The sequence below is a fragment of the Rhododendron vialii genome, chromosome 11a (assembly GCF_030253575.1).
Source record: "Rhododendron vialii isolate Sample 1 chromosome 11a, ASM3025357v1".
Lineage (NCBI taxonomy): Eukaryota > Viridiplantae > Streptophyta > Magnoliopsida > Ericales > Ericaceae > Rhododendron > Rhododendron vialii.
In genome coordinates, this window is record NC_080567.1 from 23,900,186 (window position 1) to 23,917,976 (window position 17,791).

At 38.9% G+C, this 17,791-nt stretch overlaps 2 protein-coding genes, 1 long non-coding RNA gene and 1 pseudogene across 3 annotated transcripts; 2 read left to right on the forward strand and 2 right to left on the reverse strand.

Annotated features, from left to right (window-relative positions):
* Positions 1-2,981: 2,981 nt before the first annotated feature.
* LOC131306594 (thioredoxin M-type, chloroplastic-like) lies at positions 2,982-5,515 on the forward strand. The gene is made up of 2 exons (XM_058332932.1): positions 2,982-3,386; positions 4,895-5,515. Exons 1-2 carry the CDS (start codon positions 3,182-3,184, stop codon positions 5,212-5,214), a joined length of 525 nt encoding a protein of 174 aa, XP_058188915.1. The 5' UTR covers positions 2,982-3,181; the 3' UTR covers positions 5,215-5,515.
* A 4,122-nt stretch (positions 5,516-9,637) lies between these two features.
* On the forward strand, positions 9,638-15,015 carry LOC131306596 (probable beta-1,4-xylosyltransferase IRX10L). Its single transcript, XM_058332933.1, has 8 exons — positions 9,638-10,091; positions 11,182-11,328; positions 11,668-11,732; positions 12,039-12,108; positions 12,994-13,212; positions 14,030-14,173; positions 14,331-14,466; positions 14,556-15,015. Exons 1-8 carry the CDS (start codon positions 9,753-9,755, stop codon positions 14,783-14,785), a joined length of 1,350 nt encoding a protein of 449 aa, XP_058188916.1. The 5' UTR covers positions 9,638-9,752; the 3' UTR covers positions 14,786-15,015.
* On the reverse strand, positions 13,985-14,343 carry LOC131306597 (uncharacterized). Its single transcript, XR_009193937.1, has 2 exons — positions 14,226-14,343; positions 13,985-14,195 (listed from the first exon to the last, which is right to left on the reverse strand). It is a non-coding gene; the product is annotated as an uncharacterized LOC131306597 (long non-coding RNA).
* A 150-nt stretch (positions 15,016-15,165) lies between the features above and the next one.
* On the reverse strand, positions 15,166-17,276 carry LOC131306595 (pentatricopeptide repeat-containing protein At3g21470-like; annotated as a pseudogene).
* Positions 17,277-17,791: the final 515 nt, after the last annotated feature.

The window sequence follows — 17,791 nt, forward strand, 5'->3', positions numbered from 1 at the left end:
AGCTTATCTGGAGTTGCCATTTCAGAATGTTATTGACTATGCAGGTCCTGAACTTTTGGAGTATCTAGAATCAATACCAGGTGATCAAATGGAGCGCCGATATCTTACTTTTGCCTTTGGAAAAAGATAGGAACGCCCAAAAGTGCAGAAAACTACAGAGAAAGATTAATGGGTTATGGGTGGTCCAGATTCAACCCGGTGTAGCAGAGACGGCCTCCAAGATGAATATTCATACATTGATCTCTCTGTACAATCTTCTAATCATTTTTTGGGGTATACATTGCTTTCTCTTTGCTTTTTCTAGCCTGTAGTGCAATGGCTAATGACTTTGGGTTTCTTCCCTGATAGGGATACAGAGAGGATGATTGCCCTTGGCCAGCAAGTGAGATGCTTATGCATTTATGCTCCTGAATCAGAACCATGCTGAGCATGTTTACTAGAGTAGGTATTTACATCGTTTTAGGTAAAATAGAGAACAAAAATGAAGAAGTGAACTACACTAGAATAGGTAAACAAGAAGTCTAAATAATGTTGTCAAAAAGCTTCGGTATTTCTAACGAAGCTCTGTAGCATAGGTATGTATTAAACAACTATTATTTCTCCTCTCTCCTCTCTCTATTCTATCTTCTTTTTCCACTTTTTCTCCTCTATCAATTGGGAATGTGTAATGTTTTATATTATTTTATAAGGATAGAGATGATAATAGAGAGTATTGGTATAGGATTGAGAGAGATTTTGATAGATAAAATGAAAAAAATGTACTGTTGAGCAGGTGAAATACATTTTCATTGGTGTACATGCTTTAAGGGTTCAACGGAATCTTGTGCGGAAGTTCAAAGGAAAGTGAGGCAATAACAATACTGGCAACACAATGGTTCTAATCAGTCTACAGAGAATAAAAACTTGGTGGAGTTCAGTCACTGGAAGCCTCCAATGCTTTTGCCTTGAGTTTTGCTGAGGATATTCTCACTTTTGACTCAAATCAACGTTCAACTGTACCCTCTTAGTGTCATTTTTTGTTTATCTTCTTTGGGGAGTTTAATAGAGAAGAATTTTCCATTGTTGCACAGCTCATTTTATTTTTCTTGAACTTGTCGATGGCAAAAGTATAGACCGGGCACGTTCACCGTGCATTTACAGAGACAAACAACGACAGTGCTGATTGTATGTAGTTTTGTTAACACTGGTGGATATTTCTTGATTCACAGACGGCATCTACTTAGGTCCTTTATGACTGTAGTTTTGTAAACTATTCTTGATTCTGAATATCCTCGATCGGGAGAAGCTGCGTAAAGGTGTTTAACCGCATGTGTTTTTGGGCAATGAGGAATCCTCCCAGCTAGGGCCACTTCCAAACCCCTCCTGTAAGCCTATAAGATAAATACCGGATACTTGTAATCATCGTAAGCCACATGATCAAGTACGTTAAGACATTGTGAGCATGAGTTGAATCCTAACCCGATTTAGTTTTCTATCAATTACAGAGATGCTACGAAAAAAGCCATTGCACATTTCGGAAAACAAACTATTACACATTAGTTATGGACTTTTCATCTACTTGATGGAGTAGACTGCCGTTTTCTCTGTGTGCAGGATCTAACCAACTTTCTCATCCTCCAAACGGATATTGGGATTAATTAGATTCAATGACATGGGGTCACCAAAGGTGCTAGAAAAGCCTTTGCATATGGCCAATTTGGTCATTTGGTGTATTCCATTTTATGGGTTCAATCCATTAATATCATCCCCATTAAATTGTGCACCCTAAAAAGGACCAGGCTTTTAGGGACTGCACCGTGCAATTGGCCAATTGTGGGCCCATGCCGGGTTCACGTTCATGATAGGAGCCGTTCATGCTGTAGATCTTGCTGCAAACTTTAACCGTGCCAAAAATCATGTTAATCAGATACTGATTAATATCTTATTGGAGTGTATTTGTTCTATATTAGAGCATCTCCAACCCATCTCTCACTCTTTCTCCATTTTGGAGACTCAAAAAAGTATATTCTATTCAAATAATAATTTTTGAGAATCAACAACTCCAACCTAATTCTCCATTTTTCACCTCCAAAACTCTCCCCAATTCTTCCTCTATTTATTGTGCGATATTATTATTTTCCCTGCTTTCAATAGATGCATGTTTTTTTTTTCTCATTTCAACTCATTATTCAAACCAATACAATGATAGGATAGTGTAAATGAGAAAAAATAATATTATGAGTTCAAATGGTTTGAATTTACATTTGATGTTATTTCAAAATGTATTTACTTACATATTAGACTCATTTTAGAAGGTAGTATTATCTTTCCAATAATACTAATTTTATAGAAAAAGGATGCGTAATGTAAAAGTTATATGTAATTGAGGAAATTTTAGCAACTAAGTAAATGGAATATTAGTGAAGAAGAGAAATAGTGATGGGTCTCCATTTAGGAGGAGAACCTCCAAATATGGAGAATAAGAATTGGGTCTCCATTTTGGAGACCTCAAATGGAGATAGGTTGAAGGACATGCATTCTCCAAAATAGAGTTTTTAGTGCTCTAATAGAGATGAATTGGAGTTGCTCTTACAATGGTTTTGATGAGTTTGATCCAGTGGCCAAATCCATTTTCTGAAACATGAATGCACTCTGATAAGGTATTAATCAATACTATCTGCTTAACATAATTTTTGGCATGGTTGAATTTCGTGACGAGCTCTACAACACGAACAATTCCAATCACCCGAAATGGGCCCACAATCAGCCAACTGCATGGTGCGGTTCCTATACCAGGAATGTCCCCCTAAAAAACCATATACAATTATAAGCTGGTACAGGGTCGCCAAGGTGTGCAAAGATCTGCACACATGCCCACTTTGGTCATTTCAGAATATTCCCACAGAAAGTGTTCACTCCAATAATTTTCTTCCACGTGTTTTTTTCCCCTCCCCTTATCAGAAAACTAAAAAGCAGCAGTACAAGGCATGATATATCATCCACATGAATTTGAGTACCATAAAAACCTCACAATCCTGCAAGAGTTATCCATAATAGATAAATATCACACAAACACAAGAATATTTGGAATTCTGAAGAAGAAGAAAAATCCCCCCATTCAAATCAACACGGGCCACATTCCCTCTCCACACAAGCACATAGAGAGAGTTTTAGGGGAGAGAGAGAGAGAGAGAGAGGCAAAATGGCAGTGGAGATTTCTCTTAAAGTGAGCACAGTGTTAGCAGGCAGAGCTGGTGTTGCACACTCTAGAAACCCATTTTGTTCCAAGGAAAAGCTTCATTTGCCAAATGCTAAAGGAACCAACAAACTTTCCAGTTTATCAGTTTCTCCTTCGTTGAATCGCGGTTCCCGCATCATCTGCAAGGCCCGTGAAGCCTTGGATGGAGGTAAGCTTCCCTCCCTAGCTAGGCCACTTCGCCCAAGGTAAGCTTCCCTCCCTAGCTAGGCCATGCACTTCGCCCATCCCATAAGGCCTAATGATTTATAACAAAATCCTTCTTCTTAAAGTCAATATACGAATGCTAGCTCGAACAAAATATGCCTCATTTTGTCGCTATGGTCGAGCACTCAGAAAAATCTGATGACTTACTAGTGTGTGATTTTTCCATGAAGAATGACTGCAGTAGTAAAGGGCTAAATGCATAAATGAAGAAGCCATCATTGCTAAAGTTACTAATTACTCGAATCAAACACGCCCAAACGCTATATTTCGATCTCGAATTTACTCGAGGAAAAGGCAGGAAAAGAAACTGAAGAGGGAGAAGCAGAGATATTTCTACTCGGTTACGGTTAGTCTAAGGTGAGGAAAATAAATTGCACGCGAGAAACCGATTGTTCAATGATTGTGCAAAACGTGTGTTAGAGATTTTCAAAATAAAAGACTTGTCGTTTTGGTTTGGTAAAATTTACTTATTTTCTTAGAATGTTTGTTTTTCCTCTTTGTGAGCTTTGTCCCACATTGGTTAGTTGAAATATATTGGAGTGGTATATATGCTTTGCACCATACCGGCAGTTCACACGCGCGCACGAGGCGTGGGCTGTGGCGCTTTAGCGGCGCACTTAGCACGCTATTTCTTATTGCTAGTTGGCAGTAAGCAGGTGAGTCACACGGAGCGGTTCCGATCGGGTGCAACTCGAGCCTACGGGTGCGTTGGTTCGTAGAGTTGCAATCTCAGCCGTCAACCGCGAATGGGCTTGATCCAACAGATTGGATCAAATCCGATTGGGTGTGAGTGAAACAGCACATCAGTTCGATGTGATTGGGTGTGACTGATCGATCTAGACCGTAGGATCTGATCCAACGGTCAGACTAGATCGGGTGCATACCCATTCTCAATGGGTGCGTAGTGACCTATAAATAGACCACTACTTGACAGAATCAAGTACTCATACACATTTTCCGAATTTCTCCCACAGAATTCAGTGATTCTCGGTTTTTATATCCGTTCAGTAGCAGGTATTCTATCCGTTTCGTTAGTGCAAACACAAACGGAAAGAACTTTGAGTTCGGGTTTCGATTTATCTTGAAGGCAGATTTGCTGTAACCCTTTGCATACCATTTGGTGGAGACAAATACTGTTTTTAGGAAAGCGACATAGTTGTGATTCGAAGCGTGTTTCAGGTTTGGTGGAGATTTCGTTAACAATTCAGAATTTGCAGCACCCTTTTTCCAACAACGTGAAATATGCGCTGGCTAGTGGCTCCATTTCCCTTTCATTTTCACCTCCCATGAAAAATTCAAGAACCTAACGTGTTCTACTAAGAGAAAGCGATGCCGTAAAATGTTCATTTCTCGCCATGATGATTAACATCCGAAAAAGGAAACATCATGAAACGTTTCGTTCTGTGTATTCTGTTCGTATAGCATGACCCTGACATGTTAAGTTATGTGCAGTTCAAGTGGTGACAGATACAAACTGGAACAATCTAGTGATTGCAAGCGAAAACCCGGTGCTGGTGGAGTTTTGGGCGCCCTGGTGCGGGCCATGCCGGATGATAGCACCGGTGGTGGACGAACTGGCCAAGGAGTACACCGGGAAGATCGCCTGCTTCAAGCTCAACACCGATGACTGCCCGAGCATAGCGACACAGTACGGGATCAGGAGCATCCCTACTGTGCTGTTCTTCAAGAACGGGGAGAGAAAAGAGAGCATTATTGGTGCTGTGCCCAAGTCCACACTCACTGCTACCATAGAGAAGTACTTGGAGGTTTAGGCTGTGTTTGGAACCTTGAATTTTATTATGGAAAACAGAAAATGGGTAAGAGAAAAAAGACATAATTTGTGAAGGAAAATCTCTTATCTTTTCCCATTCTCTGCACGAAGTCAAGGAGCCAAACATAGCACTAAAGTTCATGTCTATGTCTACCCTCATCAATCAAAAGTTGTACTCAGGGATTCTAAATTGAGTAAAATTGTAGTATACTGTATGAAAAGCATGGAGTATCCTGAGATTTTTTCCCTTAATGCTCTGGTAAGAGAGAAGCTGAATATCACATAATTATTCTGTTTCTAAATGCTGCATAAATATATATTCCCTCTGTCCCAATTGTTAGTTTTTTTTTTTTGAGAGTTCGTTTAATTTCTCAATTGCTTATATCTTATAATTTAAAACGTTTTATGAGATCTTGAAAAAAATTATTTATTAGAACCATTTGAGATATAATGGTATATCCATATTACATTTGCATACCAATTGCAAACTATAACCAATTTTTTTTGGGGAAATGTTAGGGACACATCAATGTGTCACACCTCAACCACACATCTCTCACATGCATGTGTGAGAATTTCACAATAAATGCTAGGGACCCACACGTATGTGAGAGGAGCGTGACTGAGGTGTGACAAATTGATGTGTCTCTAGCATCTCTTTTTTTTTCCGGTTGGGATAGAAGAAGGGACCAACAAATAGAGACAGAGGGAGTAATGACTGTCAATACGCATCTTTATAGGTTAACTCAGCATAATAAATTAAATTAATAATGCGACAGTAAAGTTTAACAAACTATTGCTATAGAAAAGTTTTTTTGTTTTGAATCACATTCTACAAACATGTTAGGAGTTGCTCTGTCACTTTGGAAATTGAAATGATTAAGATGATTAAGAATTTAGGTCTTTGAGTTTAATTAACTTGAAGAACCCGTGCATTACACGAGTCAATAAAAGGGATGAGAGCTAGGTCGATGAAGTATTTGTTTGGAAGAAAATAATGGATTCGACTGTTTCATTTAGTGTTTTGGGTGAAGACATTTGGGACACGTTTGATTTGTCGAATGATTTTTAAGAAGGAGATGTGATAATATGATATTAAGAATGGGGATATAGGGGACAGGTAGGATTGTAAGCGTGTGGAGCAGTTTGCGAGTTTGGCTTTTTAACATTCGGCTTGGCTCGTTTAGTAAGCTAGTCGAGCTTGAACTCAAGTTTTCGGCTCATTAAACTGAGTGGAGCTTGGTTCGTTCAACAAAAGCTTAGCTTGGCTCATTTGAAAAAAGCTTTGCTCGGATCAATTAAAGAGGCTCGTTTAATAAATGATTACCATCGGCTCGTTAGAGACTTGAGCCTTAAAGAGTCGAGCCTCAAGTTTTTGGCTTGTTTAGTAAACAAGTCGAGCTCGAGAAAGCTCGGCTCATTTACGACTCTAGGGACAATTGGGGTCTATAGAATAATAGATGGAGTCATACGAATATTGGAACAAAGATGAGATAACGACGATGGAGATTATTTTTGACCGACTTATGCAGGAGGAGCAGGGCTGACCCTGGCATTTGGGTTGCCCAAACCCAAACTTAAGCTTGGTTGTCCACTCACTATTAAGCCATACAAAATAAAAAACAAAAAAAAGTAAAAAAAAACAAGATTACATTGTACTTTTAATTTGAATTATATAAAAAAAACAAAAAAACTTTACCCCTAGTTTTTTTTTTATCCGATCTCCTGGTTATAGTACTTTATGATTTAGCATGATCTGATTCAAAAAAAGATTATAATGCGTTTACATTTATTTTTAGCTTTCATTTAATTTTTTTGTTTGTTATTCTGATCGAATCAGTGCTGCTAAAAGCGCAGTCCTTTCTTTCTTTCAAAAGCTGCTGTCGTCAGTAGGTATTAGGTTTATAAGTTTATTTTATAGGAATTGCATGCAATAATTACATGGTAGTCCCTTAAGCTTTGTCTAATATTGAATTAACCATCCAAAGTTTCAAAGCACTCTACACTTCGATCCAAAACTTTTGCTAACTTTCGTCTTTACCAAAAATCTTGAAAACAGGGCTTGAGTAACCTGTAAATGTAAAAACACATAATAAATACCAATTAACAAATATAAGACTAGTAAATATCGATTGGAGGGCCAATACATATACGGGACGGTTCAAGGGACACCCAAAAAAACACCTAAAAAAACACCACAAATCTCAAACTCATAGTTCCCGATCAAATTTTTATGATCCAAACCGTTCAATGTGTGCAGAATGTGATTTTAAAGGTGCCCGCAAGAAATCAACAAAAAAAAATGATCGGAAAAGGCTTGATTTGAGCAGTTTTTATTTGAACCGTTTAATAAAAAACTATTCGAAACTGTTCGGATCAAGCCCTTTTCGGTCATTGTTTTTGCTGATTTTCCAAGGGTACCCTTCAAATCACGTTCTGATCACATTGAGCGGCTCAGATCATCAAAATTTGATTGAAAATTATGAGGTGTTTTTTTAGGTGTTTTTTTGGATGTCCTCGGAACCGCCCCGATATATATCGGGACGGTTCAAGAGACACTCAAAAAAACACCTAAAAAAACATCCCAAATCTCAAACTCATAGTTTTCAATCAAATTTTTATGATCCGAACCGTTCAATGTGTGCAGAATGTGATTTTAAAGGTGCACGCGAGAAATCAACAAAAAAAATGATCAGGAAAAACTTGATATGAGCAGTTTTTATTTGAAAAGAAAAAGATTACGAACCAAGTTGGAAAATGAAAAGAAAAAGATTACGAACCAAGTTGGAAAAATAAAAATCTGACTTCAAAATAGGTTAATTTTTTCATTGAAGTTTTTTAAAGTGATGCCTGTGCAATGCATATACATATATGCAAAATTGCAAGTAACTATTGTGAGTCCTTTGTAAAAATAATATACATATGCATGTACATTTTTTATATTTTGCATACATAGACAAATACCATTCCACTTCATGGAGAGAGAGAGATTTAAAAGAATAGAAATGAATTAATTTTCGGAAGCATTAATTGCAAGTTGTTTTCTGATTGGGCCACATCATCAATTTTCAACCAGAGGCTAAAAGGAGAGAAAAAGAGAGATTGAAAAGGAACATAAAAGAATTAAATTTCGAAAGCATTAATTGCAAGTTATTTTCTGATTGGGCCACATCATGTTGTTTTCTAATTGGGCCACATCATCAATTTTCAACCAGAGGTAAAAAAGAGAGAAAGAGAGGGAGAGAGAGATTGAAAAGGAACAGAAATGAATTAATTTTCGGAAGCATTAATTGCAAGTTGTTTTTTGATTGGGCCACATCATCAAGTAAAAAAGAATTCCCAATGCAGGGAACAAGAATCGAACCCCGGCGCCAAAAAGTTATACGCACACTGCTTGCCAACAAACCAATATCAACCTTTGAGTTATTACTTCGTCAGAATACATAGATATATATATATATATATTTTTATTTTGTTGCCCTTGTCCGGAGATTGCCCAAATCCAGAGGCTCGCGGGGCTCACCGGGGGCCGGCCTTAGGAAGAGATGATTCGGAAAAAGGGACTAGAACGTATGAGCGCACCCTTTAATCCGGACGCTGGGGGGCTGGTGTCTTCGAATTTGGGTTCACTCCGGTCTCATTCCGATGATCGGAAGCGTTCACTTCGTAGAACTCATCGAGTATAACAACTGTGCAAAAAATTAGCTTAATTGGATATCATTAAGTGTCCGATCAGAACCCATATAACTTTTGGTCCATGCGTTACAGTGGATTTGATCCAGTGTTTCGGATCTATTCTTTTCAAGATAAAAAAGTTTCGATCAGGCACTTAATGATATCCAATTAAGCTGATTTTTTGCTTAGTTGTTCTACTCGACGAGCTCTACGTAGTGAACGCTTCCGATCATCGGAGCAAGACCGAAGTGGACCCCGAATTCGGAGCTGCTGTCGACAACAGCCCCAACGTCCCAACGCAAAACGTTTATCGCAAGGACTGACGCATGATTTCATTGTCGAGTGGGCGGACATTAAAATTTCAACGTTGTCAAACTTGTGCTTATAATGCGAATAATTATTTCAACGTCGTCAAACGTTTATCTTGATTAGTCTTTTATTTTTATTTTTTATTAAATGTGATTAGGTTCCGTTTCAAAAATCTTTTTAAAAAATAAACAACTTATTTTACATTTTCAAACTCAAAAATAAAATAAATAAAAAATATTTTTTTAATTTTTTTTGCATCATATAAAAGATCTCATCGAGATATTCCAAACAAGATTCATAATATATATTTTTAAATTTTAATAAATTTATAATTTTTAAATTTGAAATTATTTTTTAAAAAAATAAAAATTTATTTTTGGTTCCGGAACGGAACGGAGTCTATTCATTGTGATGCTATTACCACAAGAGGCTTTTACAAATATTAAGGTCTCTCGCATATCGGCCTCTCGACCCATACGAAAAGACCTCGTCTTGCCTCATCGTCTTCCTCATAAGCTCATGCTCTGTACAAGGTACTCCGATCACTAACTGGAAATGGGAAGCCCAAGCGACAAACCCAGTAGGCTGATGGGACTCCACCACAACGCTCCCTGCACACGAAAGCACCAGATCGGAGCCCTAGCCCTCGTCGCCGCCACCTTCTTGCTCACCAGACTCTTCGACTACCCCTCCTCTTCCTGCAACCCCTACTCTCTCTCCACCGTCGTCGACGGCGGCCCCACCTCGTGGCCCGAAAGGGGATACGGCTCCCACCTCTCCCTCAAGATCTACGTCTACGATGAGCTCGAGATTGACGGCCTCAGGCCCTTAATGTACGGCCGCCACGTCAAGGTCTCCCCCGACGCATGCGTTAAAGGCCAGTGGGGCACTCAGGTAGAATTCTCCCGATTTCTAGGTTCAATGTTCTGTTCAAGTTTTCAGTAGGATTTTCAAGTTTTCGCTGTTCAATTTTGTGGTGATCGAGATGAACAATGCTATCAGACACTACATACTATGTTAATAGACACGTGGGATTTGGTTTTCTGTCGTGATGTTAATAGTATTTTGTTAGGTGGTACTGTGTATTGGTTTCGTCATTAATTAAGTCATTGTGCGTTTAGACATCGGACGTTATTAATTTGAACTTCTTGTGCCAATAGCTAAGAAGCGGGGACACTTAAAATAAGGTTGTGTGTTGTGTTGAACACCGACACTCTTTGGACACTCTTGAGATTTCCATGTTGGGCACTTGTTTTGGAATTGAACACTCTTAAGGACACTTGATTTTAAAACCGCACGCACGTCCAAAGGTGTCTCACTGTGATTTTTTATTTTGTTAGAACTGAACACTCTTCCCTCACTTGATTTTACAACCAGACACTCTACAGGCACTTGGAAATTTGCATCACTTAGGAGCACATGAAATGCACTCTTCCAGATTCTGAAGACATTCATTTTCATCCATCACTTGGTCTTTTAGGTTATGGAATATATGGTCTTAATTTTACCCCGTGCGATAAATTTTCATGATCTATGAATGGTATATTCATCAATTCGACGTATAAGAATCTGTAGAATACTTATTATTCAATGTGTCGCGTCCCATGCTCGTGTCCATGCTACTTAGGCCAATAGGATGAGTTGTTCTACATATCCTTTCTCATTAGCTGATAATTGAAACTATAAGCTGTCTAGTTATCATGAAGTTCAGAAATTGAACTTAGAAGCTTCATCCATTGTTAATCCATTTAGGGCCCATTTGGTTGCCATTGGCCCATTGATTATTTGATTTTTTTGGCTCTGAATCAAGATACAAATTAAGTAAAGACTCGAAGGCAAAACAAAATAAGCGAATAAGCAATCGCTACCAATCAGAGCCTTATTAGTGCCTGGATTGCAAATACACATTTCTGCCTTCATTGCTTATATATCATTTCAGTAGGTAAGCTAGGTTTTATGTGGATGTTTCTATTATGAACTGTAGGTTAAAATACACAGGATGCTTTTGAAGTCAAGATTTCGGACAACAAAGAAAGGGGAAGCGGATCTTTTCTTTGTGCCAAGTTACGTGAAGTGCGTCCGAACGATGGGTGGTCTGAGCGATAAAGAGATTAATCAGACATATGTGAAGGTGATACTGCATTTCAAAGCTTGAAAACCATCAGTTTAGAGTGATTGGAAGTCTACTTGATCAATAGTAATATTTCTCTTACTTGTCAGAAAAAATAGTCTCTTGTCAGGTTGTGTATAATAATTAGCTGATTATCGGTTTTTATCAGTGTCATAGTGTAATTTTGAATTTATTTTGATTTCGTGTTAAAAAGGCTAGAAAATCAAGCATGCACGAGCTTTTGTCTTTGTGGCCATTTTTACATATTGGTTTGCTTTTAGTTGAAATTGGTAGCCACTATCCAGTTTACCCAAAGAAAAAGTGCGATAGTTGTGTAACATTATTATGTTTTGCTTTTAGGTGCTAAGTCAAATGCCACATTTTAGGCTATCTGGTGGCCGCAATCACATATTTGTCTTTCCAAGGTATGGAGTTGTATCATTATTTCCTTCACAATCACTCCTTTCCAAGATGAACATTAACGGATTGTCAAACATAGTTAGGGACACTTGATTGGATAATGGATATACATTTTGGAAAAGCTAATTATGGACTTTCCGACAATTTTTGTTAACATATTATTTTATTAGAGGCTGAACAGATGTTGTATAATGTATGTCAAGTTTTACTTTTGTGTGTAACAGCTCTAAGCAGCAGCTAACTTCTTTTAATACTCACAATCCATGTGCCTTCACTAATTTGTTTGTATGCTTCTTTTCTCACAATTGCAGCGGCGCTGGTGCAACTTTGTTTAGATCTTGGGCTACATACTTGAATCGTTCTATTATACTTACTCCTGAGGTAGCACACTTAATTTTCCCTTGTATATTGTGCGGAACCGGTTTATTTTTGAAAACACGTGTCTTTTTGTTTCCATGACTATTAGCTTACTTTCCATAATATCTCTAAACTAGGGATCATTGTGTTCTTTTTTATGGTGAGGCATAGTGTGATTGTAAAGGCATTGATATATTCGATGATTGATACATTCGATGATTAGTCATAAGGAAAGCAAATGCATGCTAGAAAGTAGAGATTGACCCTTTTACTCCAACCAAGGATATCTTGAAATACAAGAAGTTTTGAAGACAGTGTTATTGCTGCCTGTCAGTCTTCAGTTTTTATTTATTTTTTTATTTTTTGGGCTTTCCGTGACATTTAAAGTGTATTACTCTCAATTTGATGGTAGAAATAATCTATTGCTTTATAAAGTGATATTTATCTTCTTCTTCCATTTATTTTTATCTCTTGAATACTACTTTGTCTTTTCCACTGGAAGATCTTTGTTCTATTGACGAAATATGATTCAGGCACCAAGAACATGCAACTCGTATATGATAGAGAAATGTTGAGAAGATCAAAGATGGAACTAAGGCTGGACCATATGGTGCCATAGCCCTCCTGCCTTTTTTGGTTGGAGTGACTTGACACTTAAGATTTTAGGAATTGTTCACATTCTTATGGGGTCAGCAAGTTCTAGATTGCTGGATGTAGCCATTTTTCCTCAGAATTGTGTTTTTGAATTCCCCAAGACATTGTGCTCTATATGGTCTGGTGATATTTATCTGGCATGATATTAGGCAACGGAAACTGTTATTTGATGCTTCTTGAGTATTTCTTTAAAATGATGATACCTTGCATACCTCCTCTTGACTTCAAGAACTTTGGAACTCTCTGTCATGGCAGGGTGATCGCACAGACAAGCGAGAAACTACTTCCTTTAATACATGGAAAGATATCATCATCCCTGGAAATGTTGATGATGGGATGACCACACATGGGGATAGACTGGTCCAGCCTTTGCCTTTAACTAAGAGGAAGTATTTGGCGAACTTCTTAGGTCGAGCACAAGGAAAAATAGGTCGTCTTCAATTGGTAGAGCTTGCAAAGAAGTACCCAGATAAGGTATGCCTTCTCTTTAGATTCATGGTTGTCTCAGTGGAAGTTAGCTTCTTTGCACTTCTTCCTGTTTTTGATATTAAGTTTTCGCTGTAGTGCTGTCTGATGTTTTTTCTCCCTTTCTGTCAAGTACCTTAGTGCTCTCTGGATGTAATGTTAATAGTTTGTCTTTCGTATATGCAGTCAAGTGTGGTGCTCTGCTAATTGCTTAAGAAGTATCATCTTTGGTTGAGTATTCCATAGACATTTGTAAGACAAGAGGGCATATTTTTTCTTGAAAATCGTTTAATCCACATTCGTTATTGGCGCCATACTCTCCTCTCTCAATGGTGCCCCTCATCCATGTGAGAGTGAGGTCTGTGGAACCAAAGGATCTGTGGATTCAGATACCCCTAGTTACATATAAGCGTAATTGCTGCGAATTGGCAAGTTGCAAGTAGATGTCTGGAAGAGGCCCTGTTGTTCATTACTAATATATTTCTTTGTCCATGGTGATGTGGACAAAGTTTGTTACTCTTACACAATAAAACCTTTATGCTAAGATCACCACCTGGATTAGTTTCATTTTTACTCTTTTCTGCTCCACAATTAACCATTTTTGTTGTAATACTACGATTATGAGTGAAATTTTCTGGAAAAACCTATATATGGAGTTTTTTTGCGTGCCACTCTTGAATGGTTGCCTTGCCCATGCATGAATACGTTGTCATCTTGATCAAATTCTCTTTATCTCTCATATTTGCTGTCTATTGTTTCTCTGGGTTTCTGTCTTATTTAAAGAGATATTTCCTTCAAAAGATGCGAGTATTGACTTTCTGAACAGTTGGAATCTCCAGAGTTGAAGTTCAGTGGACCCGAAAAACTGGGAAGGACAGAATACTTTGAGCACCTCCGAAATGCCAAATTCTGCCTGGCCCCACGTGGCGAATCTTCATGGACTCTTCGGTTTTACGAGTCGTTCTTTGTGGTCTCTCTCTCTCTCTCTCTCTCTCTCTCTCTACTACTACTACTACTACTACTACTACTACTACTACTACACACACACACACATATAAAGACATGCCCACACTAATAGCCCGATAGGATGAGCTAACTACAATACTGCAACTGCTTTGACTGAACAGGAGTGTGTCCCAGTGATCATATCAGATTATGCAGAGTTGCCATTTCAGAATGTTATTGACTACACACAGCTGTCAATCAAATGGCCATGGAACCGTATAGGTCCTGAACTGTTGGAGTACCTAGAATCAGTACCAGGTGAATTCCAGCACTACGCTCATCGAATGTGCTTTTTCTAACCTGTAGCGTCATGACTCATGGCCAATGACTTTTGTTCTGCTTCTCAGAGAAAGATATAGAGAGGATGATTGCCCGTGGCAGGCAGGTGAGATGCTTATGGGTTTATGCTCCTGAATCAGAACCCTGCTCGGCGTTTAACGGAATTATGTGGGAACTTCAGAGAAAAGTGAGGCAATTCCACCAGTCAGCCGAAACATTCTGGCTGCACAATGGGTCTATAGTGAATAGAAACCTAGTAGAATTCAGTCACTGGAAGCCTCCCATGCCTCTGCCTTGAGCTTGCTGATGTTGCTGTTGATCTAAATTAACATTCCATTTTTTCATCTTATTTTCATTTTGGAGGCAGCAGGGAAGAGGGGTGTTTGAAAATGTGGAGCAATTCTGTTGTTAGACTTTTTTTTTTTTGTTTGTCATTTGAATTGAATGTCATGTATAGAGATCAAGAATACACATTGTACACTTAGACAGAGCAACTTGAATGGTACAAGTACTTGTAATTTTTTCGTAGCTATTTCTTGATCACGCCACCACGATTTGCATCTACTTGGTTTCTGCATGACTTTGGGCGTCTCTCTCTCTCTCTCCAACATTTTCAGCTTGAGAAGCAGAATTTCTGCAGGGAATACACAGCCAAAAAAAGAACCAAAACCATGCAAATATCGAACTGGCTTCATTCCAAACTACTAATTTACAAATGAATACAAGGCCATCTGGTTTAGTTCATGAACAATTTTTTCAAGTTCAGCTCCTTTCCAATTTTCTTTTGAGATTGTTGAGCACTGCCTGAAATCAAGGCTCAGATGGCTGTAAACCTTAACAGCCTACTAAGCAAGAGGGGACCACTCAACCAATTTTCTATAGAATGCCATGTAACCCAAGTCAGGTCCAACCCCAGATAAGTTGCAAACTTCAACAACTTTCGATACACCATGCGATCTGGAGGATGACTGGCTCCTTTCTTCTCTCCCACTTCACAGCTTGGAACTCATCATTCTTTTGTAGTGAAACAAGCAAAAAGCAAATACGAATCCATTTGCTAGACTTTTCTGTTCAGGAGCTTGCATTTTAACTGCCGGCTGATCATGTAATGGTGGCGCAAAAACTCATCTCGAGATTGTTATGCATGTATGAACTATGCCCAGGTGCCTTTTGAAACCTGTTTTCTAACACGACTGTCCTCATCATTTCAGCTTTCTCCCACTCATCAGAAGCTGCATAAATATTTGACAATAGCAGATGATGTGAATCATTGCTAGAACCAGAGTCGGAATATCTACCAACCTCTTCCAGTACCCTATCTGCCATATCCATGTCCAAGTGAACTTGACATGCACCGAGTAGAGCTCCCCAAACTGTGTTGTTTGGTGTCACCGGCATCCTCTTTACCAAATCATACGCCTTTTTCAATCTTCCTGCCCTTCCCAAAAGGTCAATTATGCAACCATAATGCCTAATGCTGGCTGTTAATCCACATTTCTCCATCTTCGCAAAAGTATCCATACCTTCCTCCACAAATCCCCCATGTGCACAAGCCGAGAGAATAGAAAGAAACGTTAAGTCGTTGGGCCTCTCACTCGAGGCCTCCATTCTGCCAAACAACTCTAGAGCTTCCTTACATTGGCCGTGAATAGCATAACCTGAAATCATAGTATTCCAACAGCATTCGGTTCTATCGGATATCTTCTCAAACATCAATCTAGCACTGCTTAAATCGCCACATTTCGCATACATGTCAACCAACCCATTTAGAATGAAATGGTTGAGTCTAATCCCCTTGTGAACAATCGTTTCATGGATTTCTTTCCCAACATCCAATAACCTTAAGTTTGCACAGGCGGATAAAGCACTTGCCAGTGTAACTTCATCTGGCTCAAAACCCTCACTTTGCATCTTTGCAAATGCATCCAAAGTTTCTTCACAAAACCCATTTTGAGCAAGTCCAGAAATCAATGAATTCCAATTCACCAAATTCTGCTCCGGAATCTTATCAAAAACGCTTTGGCTGCCTCAACATCACCTCTTTTGCAATACCCAGAAACCATACAAGACCAAGCAAAGAAATTCCTTATCAGCATCGCATCAAAAACTTCCTTCGCAGCCTCCATCTCCCCATTACGAGCATACCCGTCAACCATAACAGTCCAAGTAGCCACATTCTTCATCCCCACCGGAACTCTCTCGAACAATTCCCTTGCAATCACAATCTCCCCACTCTTAGCAAACCCATCAATCATTTCAATCCACGTTACCGCAGAACGCTCCCCCATCTGTTCGAACAAAACCGATGCTTCTTTTATATTCCCGTTCACTGTATACCCTCCTATCATTGCATTCCAAGTTATAACATTTCTCTCGGGCATTTCATCGAACACCTTGCGCGAACACAAAACATCACCACATTTGGCGTACGCACTAACCAATGAAGTTCCCACCACTGCATTATACTCTACCCCCATCTTTAGTGATTCACAGTGCAAAGCCCTCCCATGGCGAATCAGTGAAAGCGAAGCACATGCTTTGAGAATTAATGGAACTATACAGAAATGATAAATACCAGTACGGCGGAATTGGGTATAGGCCAGGAGGGCCTCTTTGTGATTCCCCTGAGAGATATAATGTCTTATGTAACTAGACAAATTTGATGGGATTGGCATAAGTTTAATGGGGGAAAAAATTAGAACTTTGTTTGGTAGGTGTTGGATTGGATAGGATTAGGTTTTGTGAATTTTGGTACAACCTACTTGGTCTCATCTCAGATCATTTGGTAGGTCCAACCAAATTGTTTTTGCAGTTATGTGTCACCTGGTTTTGGGGTTGATGTTCTCCATCCCGAAAATCATTGTGCCTATGTGCCCGAGAGATTTTTCCACCGTTAAATTGTGTGATTTTTTTTTATTTTTTTATGTTTTAAATCCAACGGTTGAAAAACCTTTCAGCTCAGAGACAATGAATTTTCGGCATAGAGCATCGTATCTTGGGTCTGTCCAAACGATCTTTTTGTCACCTAGCATTATTGGCGGGCAAAAATATAACGATGAATTTTGAGATATATGCGGCAGTCAATCATAGTCACGCGATTTTTTTCTTTTTGTTTCATGGTCGGGGTCAGGCCAGGCACACCTGGATCACCTCGATTAATCCATTCCACACGATTTTTCTTTTTGTTTGACGGTCGGGGCAAGGCCATGCACACCTCGATTAATTCATTCCCTGGTCCAATCAAAGGTAAACCATCTACTCTGGGAACCTGTTAAATTGTGTAGGGAGCAAATCAACCAACCAA

What these genes read in the sequence shown, in the direction of transcription:
- LOC131306594 (XM_058332932.1), top strand. Translation starts at nt 3,182, where the DNA reads ATGGCAGTGGAGATTTCTCTTAAAGTGAGCACAGTGTTAGCAGGCAGA. An exon ending in CCGTGAAGCCTTGGATGGAG is followed by an intron (nt 3,387 to 4,894) that starts GTAAGCTTCCCT and finishes AGTTATGTGCAG; the next exon opens with TTCAAGTGGTGACAGATACA.
- LOC131306596 (XM_058332933.1), top strand. Translation starts at nt 9,753, where the DNA reads ATGGGAAGCCCAAGCGACAAACCCAGTAGGCTGATGGGACTCCACCAC. An exon ending in AAGGCCAGTGGGGCACTCAG is followed by an intron (nt 10,092 to 11,181) that starts GTAGAATTCTCC and finishes TATGAACTGTAG; the next exon opens with GTTAAAATACACAGGATGCT. An exon ending in TTTACGAGTCGTTCTTTGTG is followed by an intron (nt 14,174 to 14,330) that starts GTCTCTCTCTCT and finishes TTGACTGAACAG; the next exon opens with GAGTGTGTCCCAGTGATCAT.